At 44.7% G+C, this 18731-nt stretch overlaps 1 protein-coding gene across 2 annotated transcripts in view; it reads left to right on the forward strand.

Moving 5' to 3' along the window:
• The window catches only part of DENND5A (DENN domain containing 5A), a 112856-nt gene that overhangs the window by 64290 nt on the left and 29835 nt on the right, over positions 1 to 18731 (forward strand). For both annotated transcript variants that reach the window (XM_068261068.1, XM_068261069.1), the window contains 12 exons: positions 3189 to 3506; positions 4998 to 5213; positions 5886 to 6120; positions 6948 to 7098; positions 7196 to 7289; positions 9276 to 9407; positions 11072 to 11224; positions 11310 to 11391; positions 13533 to 13617; positions 14872 to 15000; positions 16752 to 16873; positions 17547 to 17692. In XM_068261068.1, the coding sequence (XP_068117169.1) occupies positions 3189 to 3506; positions 4998 to 5213; positions 5886 to 6120; positions 6948 to 7098; positions 7196 to 7289; positions 9276 to 9407; positions 11072 to 11224; positions 11310 to 11391; positions 13533 to 13617; positions 14872 to 15000; positions 16752 to 16873; positions 17547 to 17692 (1863 nt within the window). The remainder of the gene's footprint in view (positions 1 to 3188; positions 3507 to 4997; positions 5214 to 5885; positions 6121 to 6947; positions 7099 to 7195; positions 7290 to 9275; positions 9408 to 11071; positions 11225 to 11309; positions 11392 to 13532; positions 13618 to 14871; positions 15001 to 16751; positions 16874 to 17546; positions 17693 to 18731) is intronic.

The raw sequence follows: 18731 nt of genomic DNA on the forward strand, positions 1-18731 counted from the left end.
GTTTCTGGCGGCCTGTAGTATTTGATCTCTGACTTCTTCGTAGTGAAGTTTGAGAACAACATCTCTTGGTAAGTGAGGTTTGGGCGGTTTGGCCAGCGCCCTGTGGATCCGTATAATGCTGAATTGCTGTGGATCTTCTAGGGGGAGAAGAGCTCTAAAGAGGGCAAGTGCCATGGCCGGGAGGTCGGTCTCTGTTTCTGGGAGACCTCGGATTCTGAGGTTAGCACGGCGGTTGCGGTTTTCGAGGTCTTCCATCTTCAATTCTAAAGTGTCGATCTGGGTAGCTTGCGTGTCAATTTGTTCTTTGTCTTCTGCTAAGGCTACTGTGATAGAGTCAGTTTGTTTCTCCAGATCGGCGACCCGACCTCCAATTTCTCGTATCTGGAGCGTAAAATCTCGAACCGCCTCCTTGAGCTCCGCACGAAAGACTTTCTGGATATTTGCAACCAGCTCGTCCTGAGAGGTTGGCTGGTTTGGAGAGGCAGCTTGATTATTCTTTTTGCTGGCCTGCGGCGAGATTCGCTGCTCGGGAGAGGCTGGGCCTTGTTGTTTCTGGCCTTGCTGTGCCTCCGCCATCTTGGTTTTAGATGAGCGCGTGGAGATCGGGGATGTTTTAGGGGTGCCGGGAGTTGTAGAGTCCGGAGAATCGCCTTTCTTTTTGCTCTTCTTCCCCTTGGGCATGTCACGAAGCCACGCTGCAAGTTTAGTGCGAGTTTATGTCCGTTTGCTTGCGTATTTAGGCGGGTTGTGCAGGGCTGGAGCGGAGCGGCCGGGGATCACATCCACTACGGTCAGCGCCGCGCATGCGCCTCATAGAACAGTAATTTATGGCTCATTTTAATCAGGAAGAAACATACATTTTATTTCTATATGTTTACATGTATTTTACGTTTTACGATTTTCTCAATAGTGGTCCTTTAATTAATGACTTGTTTCGTCGGACACAACTAACGTCTTCAGGTGAAAAAGTCGTTGACACTGCAATGTAACCCTTGTCTTTTCTTGTTATTCAGTGCTTGGTATGAAGTATATTGACATTTTTATTCTGCTGCTATAACATAAATGACTATAAGGGCAGCAGAGTGTTACGTCTTTCGCAATAATGCTCTTTTAAAACGGACCCGAATTCTTGCACAGCCGACAATTAAAAGTTTTTATAGTTGCTGTAAACATTCACTGCTGTGTGTTCTGTGTGGTTAGCCAGGTCATAGTGCACAAATAGCTCTTTTCAGCAGCTGTGAGTCAGAGCTCTGCCTTGGCTCCCTGTTCATAAGTAAACACTGAGGCTTAACCCTTTCTGTGCTCCCAGGAATGGGAAACCAAGTTAAAATGTTTGTTTTTTAGGATTGACATACATTGTAATGAAGCTTTATTTCCCATAAAGGTTATCATGCTATGGCTAATCTTTTAGAGCAGAGAGGAATTTGTGAGTTTAGTTGCACTTTAAGATTATTTACTTCTGGTTTATGGCATATTGCTGATAAAGAGGAGCACTTGTTTATATGTTCTTTTCTGTTACCGTCTTGTTTGCTTAGCGCCAATCAATCGCTCAGTCAAGCTAATAACCAGCATGTGAGGGGCTCATGGGGAAAGGCAATCAGCCATAAACAGTAAAAATGTAAATAAATCCCCATCGTGACTTACATTATGCCAGCAGTTATATATTACAGCAGTTATATATAAAGGGATATTTCTCTGAAACAGCTGCATCAAATATGGAAATAGTATAGGTGATGGCATACAGCCCAGTTAATATTATTATTATTATTTATTGTATTTATAAAGCGCCAACATATTACACAGCGCTGGACATTAATTTAGGTTACAGACAATATTTAGGGGTGACAAACGGCAATATGACAATACAGGAATACAAGAAAACCAGATCACACAGCACAGTATGAGTACCAGGTAATGTTTAGTCAGTCACTGGATTGAGCATGGAGATTAGGCAAGTTAGGTTCACTCAAATGCATAGCATGGGTGCACAGTAATGGAGGTGCATGATCAGGTAGGACACAAAAGGAGGAGGACCCTGCCCAAATGCTCAAAATCTAGAGGGAGAGGTAGGGACACGAGAGGTAGGGGACCAGAGTTCAGCTGTGGGTTTAGAGCAATTGTGAGGGGTGGTAGGCCAGAGTGAAAAGGTGAGTTTTAAGGGCCTTCTTGAAGGTGTTGAAGGAGGGGGCTGCCCTAATGGGTGGAGGTAGGGAGTTCCATAGTTTTGGAGCAGCTCTTGAGAAGTATTGGAGGCGTGCATGGGACTGGGTGATGCGGGGGACGGTGAAGTTCATAGGAGGAGCAGAGTGAGCGGCTTGGTGTGTATCTCTGAGTAAGATCAGAAATGTAGGTTGGACAGGTTTTGTGGATGGATTTGTAGGTCAGACACAATATCTTGAATCTGATTCTGGACTGGATAGGAAGCCAGTGGAGGGATTCACAGAGGGGAGCCGCCCTGGTGGAGCGATGGGAGGAGTGGATAATTCTGTCTGCCGCATTCATGATGGACTGCAGTGGGGCTATTCGGGTCATAGGGAGACCAGACAGAAGAGCATTGCAGTAGTACTAGGGGTGGATGAGCCTTGGGCGCAGTGCAGAAGACTGGAGCCCTGGGAAGAAGTAGACGCAGAGATGGGGCCCCGACTCCTCCCTCCCTTTCTTCAGACCCTTCCAATATGCGCAGCAGGCAGGGATTACAGTGGAAACTCGCCTCCTCTGGGCTGCATGCGCTAGAGGTCCATGTCCTGTCTGTCTCCTCTGCACTGCCGCTCACTCTACTTCCTGATTCTAGCACTTGAGCAGTGCTGCAGACAGAGTGGACCTGGGTAGCCCAGAAGGAAGGTTCAAGGTGAGGGAGGAGCCATGTCCCCATGCTAGTGTCACTAGGCAACGGGGATTATCTGGCTATCTATACTTGGGGCCTACCTTAAAAGGAGACATCTGCCCACCAATACTGGAGGGGGGAGTTTACACTTTTGCCCTAGGAGCTATTTAGCCTAGGAGCTGCCCTGAAGGCATAGTACCCTATTCTCTTATTGCTCTAATACTAATATATTATTGCAAATAATAAGAATGTTATTGTCATTCATCTATAGAGTATATAGTTTATGCACAGTTTATATTGTATTGTCTATTCTGTACACACAATATTTGAGAATGTCTTCTGAAGTTATTTATTTCCCTGCCAGGCCAATCTCTGTTTTGTGGATATTGACAACCATTTCATTGAGCTTCCTGAGGACCTCCCTCAGTTCCCCAACAAGCTGGAGTTCATCCAGGAGGTCTCCGAGGTGCTGATGTCATTTGGGATCCCACCAGAGGGGAACCTGCACTGCAGCGAGAGTGTCTCCAAACTGAAGAGCCTCAAAGCCTCCGATCTGGTGTCCGACAAGAGGAACGGCAACCTGGCCGGCTCTCCGCTTAACTCCTATGAGCTCCTGAAGGAGAACGAGACGCTGGCTCGCATACAGGCCTTAGTGAAGAGGACGGGCGTCAGCCTAGAGAAGGTCAGAAATCTTCCAGGAGCTCTGGCTACCACAATGCACTATGGGCTGGATGGGACCTGCAGATGAGACCATCCTATTGGATTGAACTTGTCACTCCTCAGAAATTGATGAAACTGGCAGTACACCAATGGTCGATTTCTGGGAATCTCTACTTTCCCAGCTGTCCTTCTGGTGCTAACAGGGTCGAAGGTAGGGCCGGATGTAGCACTAGGCATGAGCCTAGAGTCGTCAGTGTGCTGAGAGGCGTCTGTCGCTGGTTTGCGAACTTGCGCTCACCATCTTGGAGCTGCACTAACCTCACCACCCCTGAAACAGAGAGAGCTAAATAGACGACCTGGATGTGACTGTCCACCTAGCCCACCTATCCAGCACTCTATGCTTCAGGGGCGGTGACATCGGCGTGGTTCCAGGATGGTGAGCACGCTCAAGCCAGGTAGGAGAGGTGACGACCAGGCCAACCAGGACACTTGCAGAGCAGTTCGGCGTTCCAATCAAGGGTTTGTGAGTTCAGCAGAGGGCAGAGTTTAGGATGCCAGAACTTCACTCGCCTATAGGCTCCTCAGATGTGAATCTGGCCATGGGTGCTAAGCTCCACCCAAAGCTATTTAACAGCCAATGATAAGCCTTTACTGACTAGTGGTGCATTGCAACTGGTGGTTCTGGTGGATCGTGGCATCATAAGGACTGGGCTCCTACAGCCTTAGAAAGTTATAACGCTCTTGTGCCTGGCGTTTCAGGGCTTCTTGAGGTGCACAGAACTTGGCATAACAATGGTTATGCTCCGTATGTTGCAGTCAGAGAGCTTAATTAAAGGAGCATCGTAGTGACATATAGTAAAGTGCAGTAAATTATTTAGGATAAACACTTTTATTGTAATTTTCCTGCTTTTACCATCAGAAACACTACCTATATTTATATATTCAGTAAGCCAGCACTAATTCTGTAGGAGACCTTTGGCAAGTCTCCCTTACACTGCTACTGCCAATAGAGCGCGCCCTAGTGGCTGCTGCTCTGCTCTGGCGTTTTAAGTCTGCAAGGAGAAAAGCGCAATATAAATGTTATTTGTCTTGTCTTGTCTTGTCTTATATTGCTGTATATTGGTATATAACCCTGCCAAACCAGTGATGTCACAGCCTAGGCTTTTTAGTTATTTGGAATTCTCTTCCCAGAGCATTCTAGGAGACCAGGTGTTGTTCCGGCTGACTTCTGTCTTTGGAATACTCAGCAAACAAACATTCCGCAGAGATGTACCTGCCACCTGTGATACATTTCACAATGTAAATCAGGATGAGGAAAGATTTTGCAATGAGCAAACACTGGCTAAATAATCAGTAAATTATTATTGTAAAAAACAACCAACTGTGTTCGCTGTGTTATTTTCAGTACAGTTCCTCTTTAATTTAGCTTTATCTGTATGGGGTAGAGCCTTCATTCTTATGCAGTCTATATAATGTTAGCTTTCCGTCTGATTGGCCTCCTTTTGTACTGCAGGTGGAGCTTCGGGAAGAATCTGCCAGTAAGAAGGACACCAAATTCCAGTGTGACGAGGAGGAGCTCCGAATCCACCAACTCAACATCCACGTCCGGGAAGTGTTCGCCAACCGATTCACACAGATGTTTGCCGACTACGAGGTGTTTGTCATCCAGCCCAGCCAAGACAAGGAGTCCTGGTTCAACAACCGGGAGCAGATGCAGAACTTCGACAAGGTGAGGATTGTCCACATCACCACTCCAAGCCTTCATTCAACAGCTCAATGGTTGTCCTAATTGTCATAGGATCCTCTCAGGTGGGACGTGACCGACGATGTGGTTTGCTGTTTTAAATCATACCTGAAGTGACATGATGACATAAACATATACACATATAGTGCTATCCCTTCTAAGAATTCTCTGAAGTCCCTTTCTGTTCCAGTACAGCAAGCATTAAAAAACAACTTAACAGCTTGTCAAATTGAGTCAGGTTTCCTGTAAAGTAAATAGAAGCTGAAAGGCTGTTATCTGTCAAATAAAAAGGTTTTAGTGCAGGAAAGTTCAGAAGGTCATTACTTCTGCTTCTTTTTTTCAGCATAAAAGGCAGAGTGTGGATTCTTAACTGTAGCTGTGACAGTCTGATGCGATCTTAAAAATAAAACTAAATGACGGAAAATAAAATATGAGACTCTTTTCTATACTACTAATGTTCTATTTATCAGTTGTACTACACATACAATTCGTTTCATAAGTTTATTTTAACTTCAGGTTCACTTTAAAGAAAACATTTGATTTTTTTTTTTTTTTTGTTACTTTTCTTGGCGTTTGCAATTTATTATTGTTTTTATTCTTTATTTATAATGATGCACTCAAGTTTTAGTGTTATTGACCCTTTTTCTCCTTATCCAGGCATCTTTCCTTTCTGACCAGCCTGAGCCATACTTGCCTTTCCTCTCCCGGTTCCTGGAAACGCAGATGTTTGCCTCCTTCATCGACAACAAAATCATGTGCCACGATGAGGACGACAAAGACCCCATTTTACGCGTGTTCGACTCCAGAGTGGACAAGATCCGACTGTTAAATGTCAGGACGCCGACTCTGCGCACTTCCATGTACCAGAAATGCACTACCATTGAGGAAGCAGGTACGCCTTAAGTCAGAAAAGGAAATATATTTGTGATTCTTGCATATTTTAGGCACCGCAACAACCTGTTTTAACACTTTTTGCCACGTCAGCTAGATTCACAAATTTTCTATGATATAAATAAAAAAATCTTGCTTTACTGCTTGTTGTAAACGGCCCTCCACCCTGTGTGCTCTTCTACCCCACCAAATGGACTCAGTGACTCGTCTGCTATATTTAGTCCCTCGTTGCATTCTGCACACCATTGTTCATTGTTTCTTTATTTTATATATCGTTGTTTAACGCTTCAATATCCTGTCTCATATTGCTCGAATTCGTATTGTTTCACCCTAGCTATTGTACTGTGCTGTGTAAAGGTGGCCACACACCATACAATTTTTAAAATATCTGTTCAATTTAAGAATTGCAATACATTTTTCTGACTGATTGTAACATTTCAAAAATCTGACCAATGTACCACACACCTATGTTCAATTTTTCCCCAATTAGGATAAAAATTATTGGAAACTCTGAGAAAATTACTAGGGTGTGTATATTAATAAATTGACAATCTAACGCACACCATACAATCTTTAGAAAGATTGAAGAATAATATCTGGCATTCCAGATCGATAAAAATCGAAGAAAATGGGAAATCCGATCAGATTTTTCAGTCGAATGAAAAAAAGCTTTTGTTTTTTTCAGGCGATCCGATCGTTTTTATAGAATTGCCGTAAAATCGGATCATTTTATTGTATCGTGTGTGGCCACCTTAAGATGAGGATGACGATGACAGCCAGGAAGCTGTTGTTTAATGAATATTTCCTTTACACTTGTTTGTTGTGCAGTGAAGGCCATAGAGCAGCGCTTGTCTAAGATCGACCACACAGCCATCCATCCTCACCTCTTGGACATGAAGATCGGGCAGGGGAAGTACGAGCCAGGCTTCTTCCCGAAGCTCCAGTCTGACGTCCTGTCCAGCGGTCCCGCCACCAACAAGTAAGACAGGTGTTTTGCCTCTCCCATCACCCCAATGTGGGTGCCTTCCAGTCCCCTGATTGTTGTCCTGTCATCCCATATGGCGGTTATCCTGTAGGTGGACGAAGCGAAATGCTCCAGCGCAGTGGAGGAGGAAGGACAGGCAGAAGCAGCACACAGAGCACCTCAGGCTGGACAATGACCAGAGGGAGGTAAGTGTGGAGGATGCAGTGCATGCTGGGACTGGTGCCTCTCCTCCTCAGATGGTGCTTGACCAATATAACATTGGGGATGATTAGTTAAAGCTAAGAAAACTAAATGGAAAAATCTAAGCTCATCCGCTTTACAGGATATTTCATAGATCACGTTGGGGAGAGATTGTAAATAGGTATGCAAAATGTATTAAAATGGACGCGAACTCTAGCACAGCACACAGTGAGAAGTCTTTATTCCACATACAGTATAGTGGCTGTGTTCATTTAGACAGATAAACCTGTCTAATTAGATCTTATCAGCAACTGTGAATAGACTGCAGGACTGCTCTGTGGAAGCTGCTCGCGATATAGTAAACCCTGAGGGCCCTGCGAGTTCGCGGTAGCACTTCCTCTTTAAGCGAGTACGCAGCCGAAAGCCGTGCAATGCACGGCTATAGGATTCGCTGCTGCTCGCCCGAAAAAAATGCTGCAATGTCGGCCCAATTGCTAAGGCAAGCGATTCGGACAGCGGCAGCATTATCCCCTATGGCAGAGTTTCCCCGCACGATTTGTTTGTGGGGAAACTCTGCAGATTTGGCCCGATTTCCGCAGTAGTGGAAACAGGCCCTGAGGCTTAACCGTTTCAGTGCCTTCTGCAGATGTGAAACCAAGTGAAGCTTCAGTCTTTTTTTTTTCTATAAGTTGTAATGAAGATTTTTTTTCCCCCTTAAAGGTTATCATGCTGTGGATAATCTTTTAGAGCAGAGAGGAAGTTCAGAGTTTAGTTCCACTTTAAGCCTTCATACATCCATATGCACACAAAAACTCATTACATATTAAACAAAAGTTAGAGATCATTCAAAATTCATGTATTGCACCCTAAAAAAGATGGGTTAAGATGCACTATTTTGACTCCTTGTATTGAGCCTTGTACACACACTAGATTTATGTTGCCTTAAACAACATGAAAGCTTTGTGCGGACATCCAGTGAGAGTACAGGTTTTCCCCTGTCTTCATGAGCCTTCCCCTTAGCGATGCCCCAAGCTAGATCCCACTTGGATGTCTACTGTACAGCTCCCACTGTAAGCTGCACTGGGACATATGGTTCTCCAACCCCTTTCCATAGGACAGAGTGACTGCTTCAACAAGGTCCTAACAGCTCTGCTTTATGATGATCTGAGATAAACTGTCACCTAAAGGAGTCATGAAAGTCTGTTTTGGGGTTGACATTTATTCAAAATATGTACCTACCTGTTAGTCTAAGTTGTGGACATGTGCTCCTAATGAGATTGATGCATGTTATGTTTTCTTGCTGTATTATTCATGTTGCAAGGTAAGCTTGATTTTTGTCACCCATGATGATCGTATGTGACTGTCTCGGCTGAAAATCTAGCATGGGTACCTGTGTTTTACAATGTCATTTAGCGATCTGCGATCGGAGCAGTGCTTTTCAGCGCTGCTAGATTTGGGCGCAGCCAGCGCCTCCATAGACTTCAATAGGAATCATTCCTATTGAAGCGCTCAGTGAGTAACGTCGGCTCCGTCAGAAGACAGAGCCGAAGTTGCTTAAAAACATAATAATTCGGCCTCCAGCAATCGCTGGAAGCCGAATTATTTCATTCCCCCACTATCCATGTCGGCCTGGAGGGGGAATAGTAATCAAATCGGCCCGGACTTGTGCAGAAGCAGGATCCGCTATATACCGCTGTATCCTGCGCCCAAGTCTACCGGCGCCGATTTCAAATGTACGCATCTGCCATAGATAAATTACTAGCATGACTGACTGCTATTGTTCACACAGCTTGCTTTGTCCTTTTCTCATTTAACCACTGCTAGAGGACAGGACAAGCTGCTGCACTGTTGAATAGCATGTATGTACAGCATTTAGTCCTAAAGCGGTCACAGGGCAATTGCACACCTGTACGGACCCTAATAGCCCTTTTTGTCACTGCGTTGCGATTGCAATGTTGTCTATTTTACATTGAGTGGTTTTCTTCTTCCAGAAGTACATCCAGGAGGCCAGGAATATGGGGACCTCCATCCGGCAGCCCAAACTCTCCAACCTCTCCCCCTCCGTCATCGCTCAGACCAACTGGAAGTTTGTGGAGGGTTTGCTGAAGGAGTGCCGCAACAAGGTGCGACTGTTAGGATTAACAGAAAATGTTTCAGTCTGCCGGGAATTTTTTGTTTTCTTTTTGTGCAATGCGGAACACAAGCATTCCACAGTGTTCCCAGCAGAAGCAGGCAGCTGTGAGGCATACATGCAAAAATGGCGCCAAGAAATTTGGGTTGTAGGGTGAAGCTGAGTAAACGGCTCACCCTGCTCCTGCACAAGTACCAGTGGCCTTAATTACTATTCCCCCTCCAGGCCGATGTGCACTGGGAAAATACGTAATTTGGCTTCCAACTATTAATGGTGGCTGAATTACGCTATTTCTAAAGTAATTTGGGCTCCTTCTTTTGACGGCCCCCAAATTACTGTCTGTGGACCAATATAGCCATAATTTCACATTACTGCCTATGATGGCGCATGGTGCATCTTTATTTGCCAGCGCCGCTTTGGTGTGTTTCGGCAGTGAGAGTCAAAGCTTCAAATCACTGAGTTTTGACTCACTGCACATAGTGTGCGTTTTACTTGGTGACATGAAAGTCCATAGACTTTATTTTTATCATTCACACTACAACAGTGAGTTGCTGTGCTGTGCGTTTCAACTCTTTGGGAGCTCATGGAAATGCACAAAAACTCACTGACCAATTTGTGAGTTTTTATTAATGCATTTTGAGGCATATCAACTCACCAACTAGTGTGAATGAGCCCTTAAAGCGGATCTGAGATGAAAAACTAACTATAACAAGTAACTTGTCTATATATCTTGTCTAAAGTTTAGATAGTTTACACAGCAAATCTAGCTGCAAACAGCTTCAATAGAATATGATTATTTATTCCTGTGATACAATGACACCAGCTATGTTGTTTGTAAACATTACAAACAGGCAAGCTTATCTGCATCTTCTGTGAAAAAAACCTAATCCCCCTCCTCCTCCCTCCTCCCCTCTGCCTCTGAAATCTCTGGCTAGTAATACCTCCCCCTCCTCCTGTACAGACTGAGCTCCCATGAGCCCTTGCTACTGCCTTGGCTCTCTGAAAATCTGTGGGCGTGGCTTGTTTAGTTTATAGGAAATTAGAGTATTAAAACAAAAACAAAAAAGTATTTGGCTTGAGGAATGCCCTATAAACAATAGGAAAGGAACACAATTATGCAATGAGTAAAAGTTCACCTCGGATCCACTTTAACAAATGCAACACTTTGAATGGGTCGCACTTTTGTGGTTGTTGCCTCTGGTTTTGTGTGTTTCATATGGGAAGAAGAGGCCCATACACTAACAATCCAGATCGGAGCTCAAATTAGAAGAAGAGGTAATTCAGCCGCCAGCGATGGTCAGTGCTCACGTGCCCTCCCCAAGTTGCAATAACGCGGAGGAGGAATAACATTAATGCCACCCCGGACTTTCAGCAGACTTTTGGCTTGACCCTGCGCCAAAATTTGGAAGCGGCCATTTTACATGTATACACACATAGACTTCTGCCCGATGTGTCAAACAGATCGATCCCTCTCTCACCTGAATCTGATCAGAGAGGGATTGTATCCAACTATACACAGACCTTCATTCGATTTCACCATGAAATCTATTGATAATGTATGGAAGTGGGCCGCCTGTCTACTGCCGCTCCCCCACCGCGGCCAAACAACATTTTCCATCCGGTCAGATAGTAATTCTTCTCTCTTGTGGTGTGCAGACCAAGCGGATGCTGGTGGAGAAGATGGGTCGGGAGGCGGTGGAACTGGGACACGGGGAAGTCAGTATCACAGGCGTTGAGGAGAATACGCTGATCGCCAGCCTGTGCGATCTCTTGGAACGGATCTGGAGCCACGGCCTCCTAGTGAAGCAGGTAGCCCCTCCCCTGTGTCATCATTTCTTACAGGTGCCATCCATGTGTCACAGAGGATTTATCCATAGCCTGTTTTGTCTCGTAGGGGAAATCAGCCTTGTGGTCGCATCTCTTACACTATCAGGACAATCGGAGAAGGATGGCAGCCGGGAGCTTTAGTCATGCAGGTAATTCCTTCATTTCTATCAGTGTTAAAGCAGCAGGGACAGCCATACTATTCAAGGAAAAACAAAACATATAAAAGTAGATAAATACTTGTTCTACTTACATAACCTATGTATTTTACTGTCCATGTTTTGAGTTCATTGAATTTTATATAGAAAATAAAAAGAAAATGGTTCCAGGCATTTTCCATCTTAACTGTCTCTGACTGAATCCAATCCTGATGTAATTTCCTCCCTTACTCTTTTTGTTTTTTTTCCTCTCCTAGAAACGAACTGCACTGTCATATCTAGCTTGCTTTGTACACATGTGAGCACAGCATAGATTGTATTTCAGCAGCTTCTGCAGAGGGGCCTCATGTCACATTGAACTGCCCTCAGCCAATCAGTGAGGAGCAGGGATGTGGGAGGGGAGATAACAAGCTTCCCTCTCCTTGGCAATGCAGCATATAGGCTGATTGAGATAAGATTCATTACAGCAGAAACATTTATGATTATATTGGAATGCTTGCAATGCAGGGTCAGGTTGTAGAATGCAGAACAACACAGAACAGGGGGTAAATAGAATTTTTTTTATGGCTGACAATCTTGCTTTAAGTACAACTACCACTAGGGTATATGGATCATTCACAGCATACCTCATGACAGAGATGTTATGGAATAGCCACCAGGATTTTTGTTCAGGACCAGAATAAACCTGAACATGCAGGAATGTAGTCTGCTCTCTCCAAACTGACTGCTGTTTGTGTTCTGGTCTCTGAATGCTCAGAGGACCTCTCACAGGCACAGCAGATAAGAGGCATGTTTACATGAACGATAACCCTTTTAGAGCATTGCTCTGACATGATATTTTCTAAAGGAGCAATGGTGAGAAATTGTGTTAGGTGGGGTGGAAACTCTAAGGGCTCTTTCACATCAGAGCTTGCGTTGGAGAACGCTCAAAGCATACGTTTTGTTGTATGCCTTTTACTGCGTTTTGATATGCGTTGCACTGCAGTGAGTGTGCGTTTTTAATCCGTTTCAATGCGTTACAGGACATAGGAAAACGCAGATAATTTTTTTTTTCTTTTAGTTTTCAACTTTCTACATTGTTCCTCTGTTGCATTCTGGGACTGATTGCCTGCGTTAACGGATTAAAAACGCGCATAGTGTGCGTTTTACATTGACTAACATTGTAACGCATAAAGCTAGCGTTGGCCAAAAAACTGCGCCTGGGTGCAGTGGAACGCAACGCACAAAAAGGCTGCGTTATATGTGAAAGCTAAAATGAAAGTCTATGGACTTTCATTTCACCTTGGGTAACGCAAACTTTATCCTTTGCGTTGAAACGCAGAAAATCTGCCCTAATGTGAAAGAGCCCTAAGAGCACATTCACATAATGACTTCAGTTAATTAAAGGGAACCCAAAGTGAGAGGGATATGGAGTCTGCCATATTTATTTCCTTTTAAACAATAGCAGTTGCCTGGCAGTCCTGATCCTGTGTCTCTAACGCCATAGACCAGGGGTCCCCAAACGTTTTGGGTCGAGGGCCAGGTCAACATACTTCAGACTGCTGGGGGGCCGGAGTACACATAAAATGATGTAGAAGTCTTTGCGGGCCAGACAGTGAAGCATACCCAGGTGACATCCTGAAGTGGACAGCGGTGTCACCTGATGTGGAATTTGATTGGAAACGAGTGAATTACTGCTTTCGGGCTTCCATGTGGATGGGTGGTGCCGCCAATGCTATTCTATATGCGGACCACCAATATTTAAAGTTGTAGCTGACCGCATCTATAAGTAATACATTTTGTGTGTGGGGGCCGGTAAAAAGGCCTCAGGGGGCCGCATTCGGCCTGCGGGCCTTAGTTTGAGGACCACTGCCATAGACCCTAACCAAGCATGCAGCAGATCAGGTACTTTGACTCAGCTGACTGGTTTTACTGGATTAGCCATATGCTTGTTCCAGGGTTTTGACTAAGAAGATCATTGCCGTGCATGATTTCTGTTCACTTCCTGTCCGTGAGACACCACAGGAAGTGACAGAAACTGAAAAGGAACACATTTCAGCATATTTTTGTTTTCTCATGCTTTCCTCTGTTGTAAATGTAAGTCCCAGCAGACTGGTAATATGTACTGAGGCTGACACTTTTATTTTCCCTTTCAGAGTTGTTTTTAGATACGGAGAGGAGAAAGTCAGACCCCAACCCGGTGATGGCTCCCATGAAGATCTCACTGGTGCAGGACATGCTGTAAGTGTAAGGCATGGGGAGAAGTCATTGGGGGGGGGGGGGCTGGCTGGAATTAGTGTTGTGTTTTCAGTGACTGATGTCGTTACGGAAGCAGCTCCTGTGCTGACACGTTATATACATTGTCATTACATTCTGGCTAGACACAGTAATGCAGGTTACATTCCAAAGCTTCTTCTGGTCTCTGGAGGCTGCATTCAGTATCCAAACAATGATGCATTCTTGACTTAGATGTTACAAGTAGGCTGTATGGGATAGGGCTTGGAGCAGTACTACGGAATACCCAGACAGCTCACGGTGACCCAGAACCACTAGGAAAGTATAAGGGGCTAAAATAGTCTGAAAGGCCCTCTTACTAAAAAGCAATGCTGAGTATAATTTGCCTTCTAAAAACAGAATGTATTTGTGATAATGCAGCTTTAAATGAGCAACTGTGGTTTCCCATGATCACTCCCGAATATGCAAATGATCTCCATGCCCCTGACGCCAGGCACACAGAACCACTGGTGTATAGCAAGCCTATAGCTTATACATTTTATAGAGCCACATCAACCCAACATGCAGACAGCCTGTTTCTGATTTGTTGGTCCTCATCGGTGCACAGCAAGGATTGGTAAGGCTCTATGGGATAGGACTTGCAGCAGTACTACTTGCATATACCTTCTGTTTTAAGAAGGCAAATTACACCAAGCATTGCTTTTTAGTAGGAGGGCTTTTCGGTCTCTTTTAGCCCCCTATACATTCCTAGTGGTTCTGGGTAACCATGAACTATCTGGGTATTCTGTAGTACTGCTCCAAACCGTATCCCATAGAGCCAAATCAATCCATACCATGCACTGATGAGGACCAAAAATTCTGAAAAAGGCTGTCTGCATGTTGAGTTGATGGGACTCTATAAACTGAATAAGCTATAGGCTTGCTATACACCGGCGGTCAGCTACGCACTAGCAGTTAGAATTATTTTTCCTTTGTGAATTTTGACTGCCCCAGCTTAGTAAAGATAGGTTATTGCTGTGGGTGCTCCATGCGACTGCAGTAATACAAGCTGTATTTCTGCCAGCTTTCAGTATTCCTCGCTATGTACTGATATGATCCAGGATAGAGTTGCAGACACAGTTACACTCCAGCGTTCTCCATCTGGCCTTATGCACACAAAGAACATTTGCTCTGGGATCTTCTCCATGCAAACTATGCTTGGAGCTTGGTTGCATTTGTGTCACATTTCCTGCTTTAGCTTTATCGTTCTAATTTTCCCAGACACATCCAAAACATCGGGGAGATCAAGACAGATGTGGGGAAGGCCCGAGCCTGGGTCAGACTGTCCATGGAAAAGAAGCTCCTCTCCAGACACCTGAAGCAGCTATTGCTGGACTACGAGCTCACCAAGTACGTCTCTAGCTTCCATTACTCATAAGCTGCCAGAAACCATATGCTTTTCTTCTGTTTTCCACTATAAATCTTTAAAATTCGGTCAGTTTTCTTCATCAAACGAATCCACCATACACTATTCCATTGTTTTCTAAAAACCACAGAAGATTGAACATTTTAGAAAATCAATAGATTTTTCTTGGTCAAACATTTGATAATTTTTATTGAAAAAGGGTAAAAAAAATTCCAAAATTAGTGTTGAATCATGTAAGGCCACCTTAAAGAGACCCTGAAGCGAGTCTAAATTCACGTTTTTAACTTCTATTGGGGGTCTATACCCCCCAAATCCCCTGTGCAAAATCCACGACTTTCTTGGTCGGGGATTTTGCTGCTCATGGAGGCAGAGCTTTGAGCTGCAGCTCTGCCTCCATGCGCGTCATTCAGCCGTGCGGATCTCTGCCTCTCTCAATCTTCCTTCACTGAGAGGGGCGGGGAGAGGCGGAGATCCGCGGGCAGAGTGGCGATCAGTGGGGATTGACGTGCGAACAAGCAGAGCTACAGCCCTAAGCTCTGCCTCAAGCAGGAAGCACTCCCCGCACTTAGCACAGGGGATTTGGGGGTATAAACCCCTCGTTTTGCCACGGGGATGCGGTGGTTTAGCACTAGCTATAGTGCTTAACATAAATAGAAGTTAAATACGTGAATTTAGACTCGCTTTAGTCTCCACCACTTCAGCCTAACTGGACAAAATTTCTCGTCCAGTTAAGCTGCACGCTCTCCCGCGGGTCGCGCGCCCCCCCCCCCCCCCGTGCGTTCTCCCGCTACCGGCCCTTAGCCCAGCGAACAGTGAAAGGGATTATAGATTCCTTCCACTGATCGGACCCCCCCCCCCCCCCCGGAGAAAAGCCGACAGCGTCTCTCCAGACGCTGCAGCTTTTCTGCGTTCCAAAAAGTTCCGCTGCTTCAATCTTCTTCCTGGGAGCGAGCTCGATCGCTCCCAGGACTATTTGACTGTGGCCATCTTGTGGCCAAATAGTAAAACTACACCCACATACATTTTACATTACACAAATACACTTTTTTACATTAAAAAATAACTGTTTACCTCCCACACCAAAAATTACCCACATACAATTTTTAATTAAAAAAAATAAATTTCAATAATAAAAAACAAAAACAAAACATAAATAGTTACCTAAGGGTCTGAACTTTATAAATATGCATGTCAAAGGAGTGCATTAAGATATTTTTTAAAATTTATGGGCTTGTAAATAGTGATGGATGCAAATTGAAAAATTGCACCTTTACTTCGAAATAAAATATCGGCGCCATACATTGTGATAGGGACATCATTTAAATGGGGTAATAAGCAGGACAAATTGGCAAATAAAGTACATGGGTTTTATTTATGGTAGCATGTATGAATTTCAAACTATAATGGCCAAAAGCTGAGAAATAATGATTTTTTTCCATTTCTTTCTTAATATTCCTGTTAAAATTGATTTAGAATAAATTAATTTTCAGCAAAATGTATCACCCACAGAAAGCCTAATTGGTGGCGGAAAACAAGATATAGATCCATTCATTGTGCCGAGTAGTGATAAAGTCATTGGCAAATGAATGGGGGGTGAAAGTTGCTCAGATGCAAAAAAAAATTCAACCCTGTGGGCTGAAGTGGTTAAAGTATACCTGAAACAAGTAAAATAAAAAGATTTATACATACCTGTATACATACATGTATTGCAAACAGAGTCATGTTTATCCTTTAGAAAGCTGTACAAGCGTTATGCCTTCCTGCGCTGCGACGATGAGAAGGAGCAGTTCCTTTATCACCTCCTGTCCTTCAACGCTGTGGATTACTTCTGCTTCACTAATGTCTTCACCACCATCAGTGAGTATATGAGCGTCTCCTGTACCTTCACCACCATCAGTGAGTATATGATCCACTCCTGTACCATGTGACTGGGCAGCACTGGCTCTGGTTAGGCTACATAATGCATTTTCTACAGGTGTGGAAACTGATGTGCTAGTTGTATAGTTATTAAATAATTTACTTTATATTGAATACTAAAATTAAACTGGGTTGTATACTTTATTAAAGTGCACAAAGTTAAAGCAGACCAAAGTCTTGCACAGTACACAATAAAAAGGATTTTTTCCCCACATAGAGTTGCTGAAGAAATTCACTGCTCTGAGTTCAGTGTTTGTTTAGCCAGATCAAAGTGTCTAATCAGTTCTTATCAGCAGCTTTGAATAGAGTGCTGGAACTCTGCCAAGGCAGCTGTCCCCATACAGTAAACACTGAGGCTTAACCCTTTCGCTGCAAAGTGAACCAAGTTAAAACCTCAGGTTTTGTTTTTTTAGGATTTCCATACATTTTAATGAAGTTTTTTTTTACCCCCATGAAGATTATCATGCTGTGGTTAATCTTAGAGCAGAGAGGAAGTTCTGAGTTTAGCTCCATTTTAAAATGACAGCCCTTCTGGACCTCCTGTAATACAAGGGAGAGACCCTTCTCAGATGTGTCACGCATGTAACTAATACGCTGTCATCTCTCTCTGCAGTGATCCCCTATCACATCCTCATTGTCCCCAGCAAGAAACTGGGCGGCTCCATGTTCACCTCCAACCCCTGGATCTGTATCTCTGGAGAGCTGGGGGAGACGGGTGTCCTGCAGGTGCCCCGAAGCATCCTGGAGATGACCTATGAGGTGAGTCCTCTATCAGGATTTTTGACTCCCAGCCTGGTTTGGCTGTCGGAATAACCATAAAACGGTTGTAGACTTTATAATTTAATAGTCGTAACTCTTCTCCACTTTACAAAACACGGTTTTTGTTACGATCTCCTCTCCTCTGCTTAACCATTTCCATTTCTGAATCACTCAACCCCCCCCCTCCCCATCCGTCTTAAATTTTTTCCACTTTGCCAGGGGATGTGGGTGATCCAGGGAGTGCTGTAGCCAGCCATCAGGGGGGAAGGGGGGGGGGGGGGCATCAGGGAGGGGGGGGGATAACTTACACTGTAGTGAGGGGCCCAGTGCTTCTTGCCCCCCCCCCCCCCCCCCCCCCCCCCCAAGGCACTGGAAGGGCCGCATGTGCTGGCTGTGGGCCTGTGGCTCACTAACCAGCACACCGCTTTCCAGCTCTGAGAGAAGAGTTAAATCAGCGCTTGAACGTGGGGAGCAGATGAGTCAGCCTGCTACATCAGACTTTCTATACTGGGCACCACCTATATCAGGCTATAGGCTACCTATACTGGGCCACCACCTATACCTGGCTACCTATACTGGGGCTGGAACCACCTATACCTAGCTACCTATCCGGGGGCACCACCTATACCTGGCTACCTAAACTGGGGCTGGAACCACCTATACCTAGCTACCTATCCGGAGGCACCACCTATACCTGGCTACCTATACTGGGGCACCACCTATACTTGGCTACCTATACTGAGGGCACTACCTGTACCTGGCTACCTATACCGGGGCACCACTTATACTTGGCTACCAATACTGAGGGCACCACCTGTACCTGGCTACCAATACTGGGGCACCACCTATACTTGGCTACTTATACTGGGGTGCCTATAGCTTGCTACCTATACTAGGGGCACCTGTACCTGGCTAACCTATACTGGTGCACCACCCATACCTGTCTACCTATACTGTGGGCAACTATACCAGACCACCTATACCGGGGCACCATCTATAGTTGAATACCTATACTGGGGGCACCTGTATCTTGCTGGCC

The sequence above is a fragment of the Hyperolius riggenbachi genome, chromosome 11 (genome assembly GCF_040937935.1).
Source record: "Hyperolius riggenbachi isolate aHypRig1 chromosome 11, aHypRig1.pri, whole genome shotgun sequence".
Classification (NCBI taxonomy): domain Eukaryota; kingdom Metazoa; phylum Chordata; class Amphibia; order Anura; family Hyperoliidae; genus Hyperolius; species Hyperolius riggenbachi.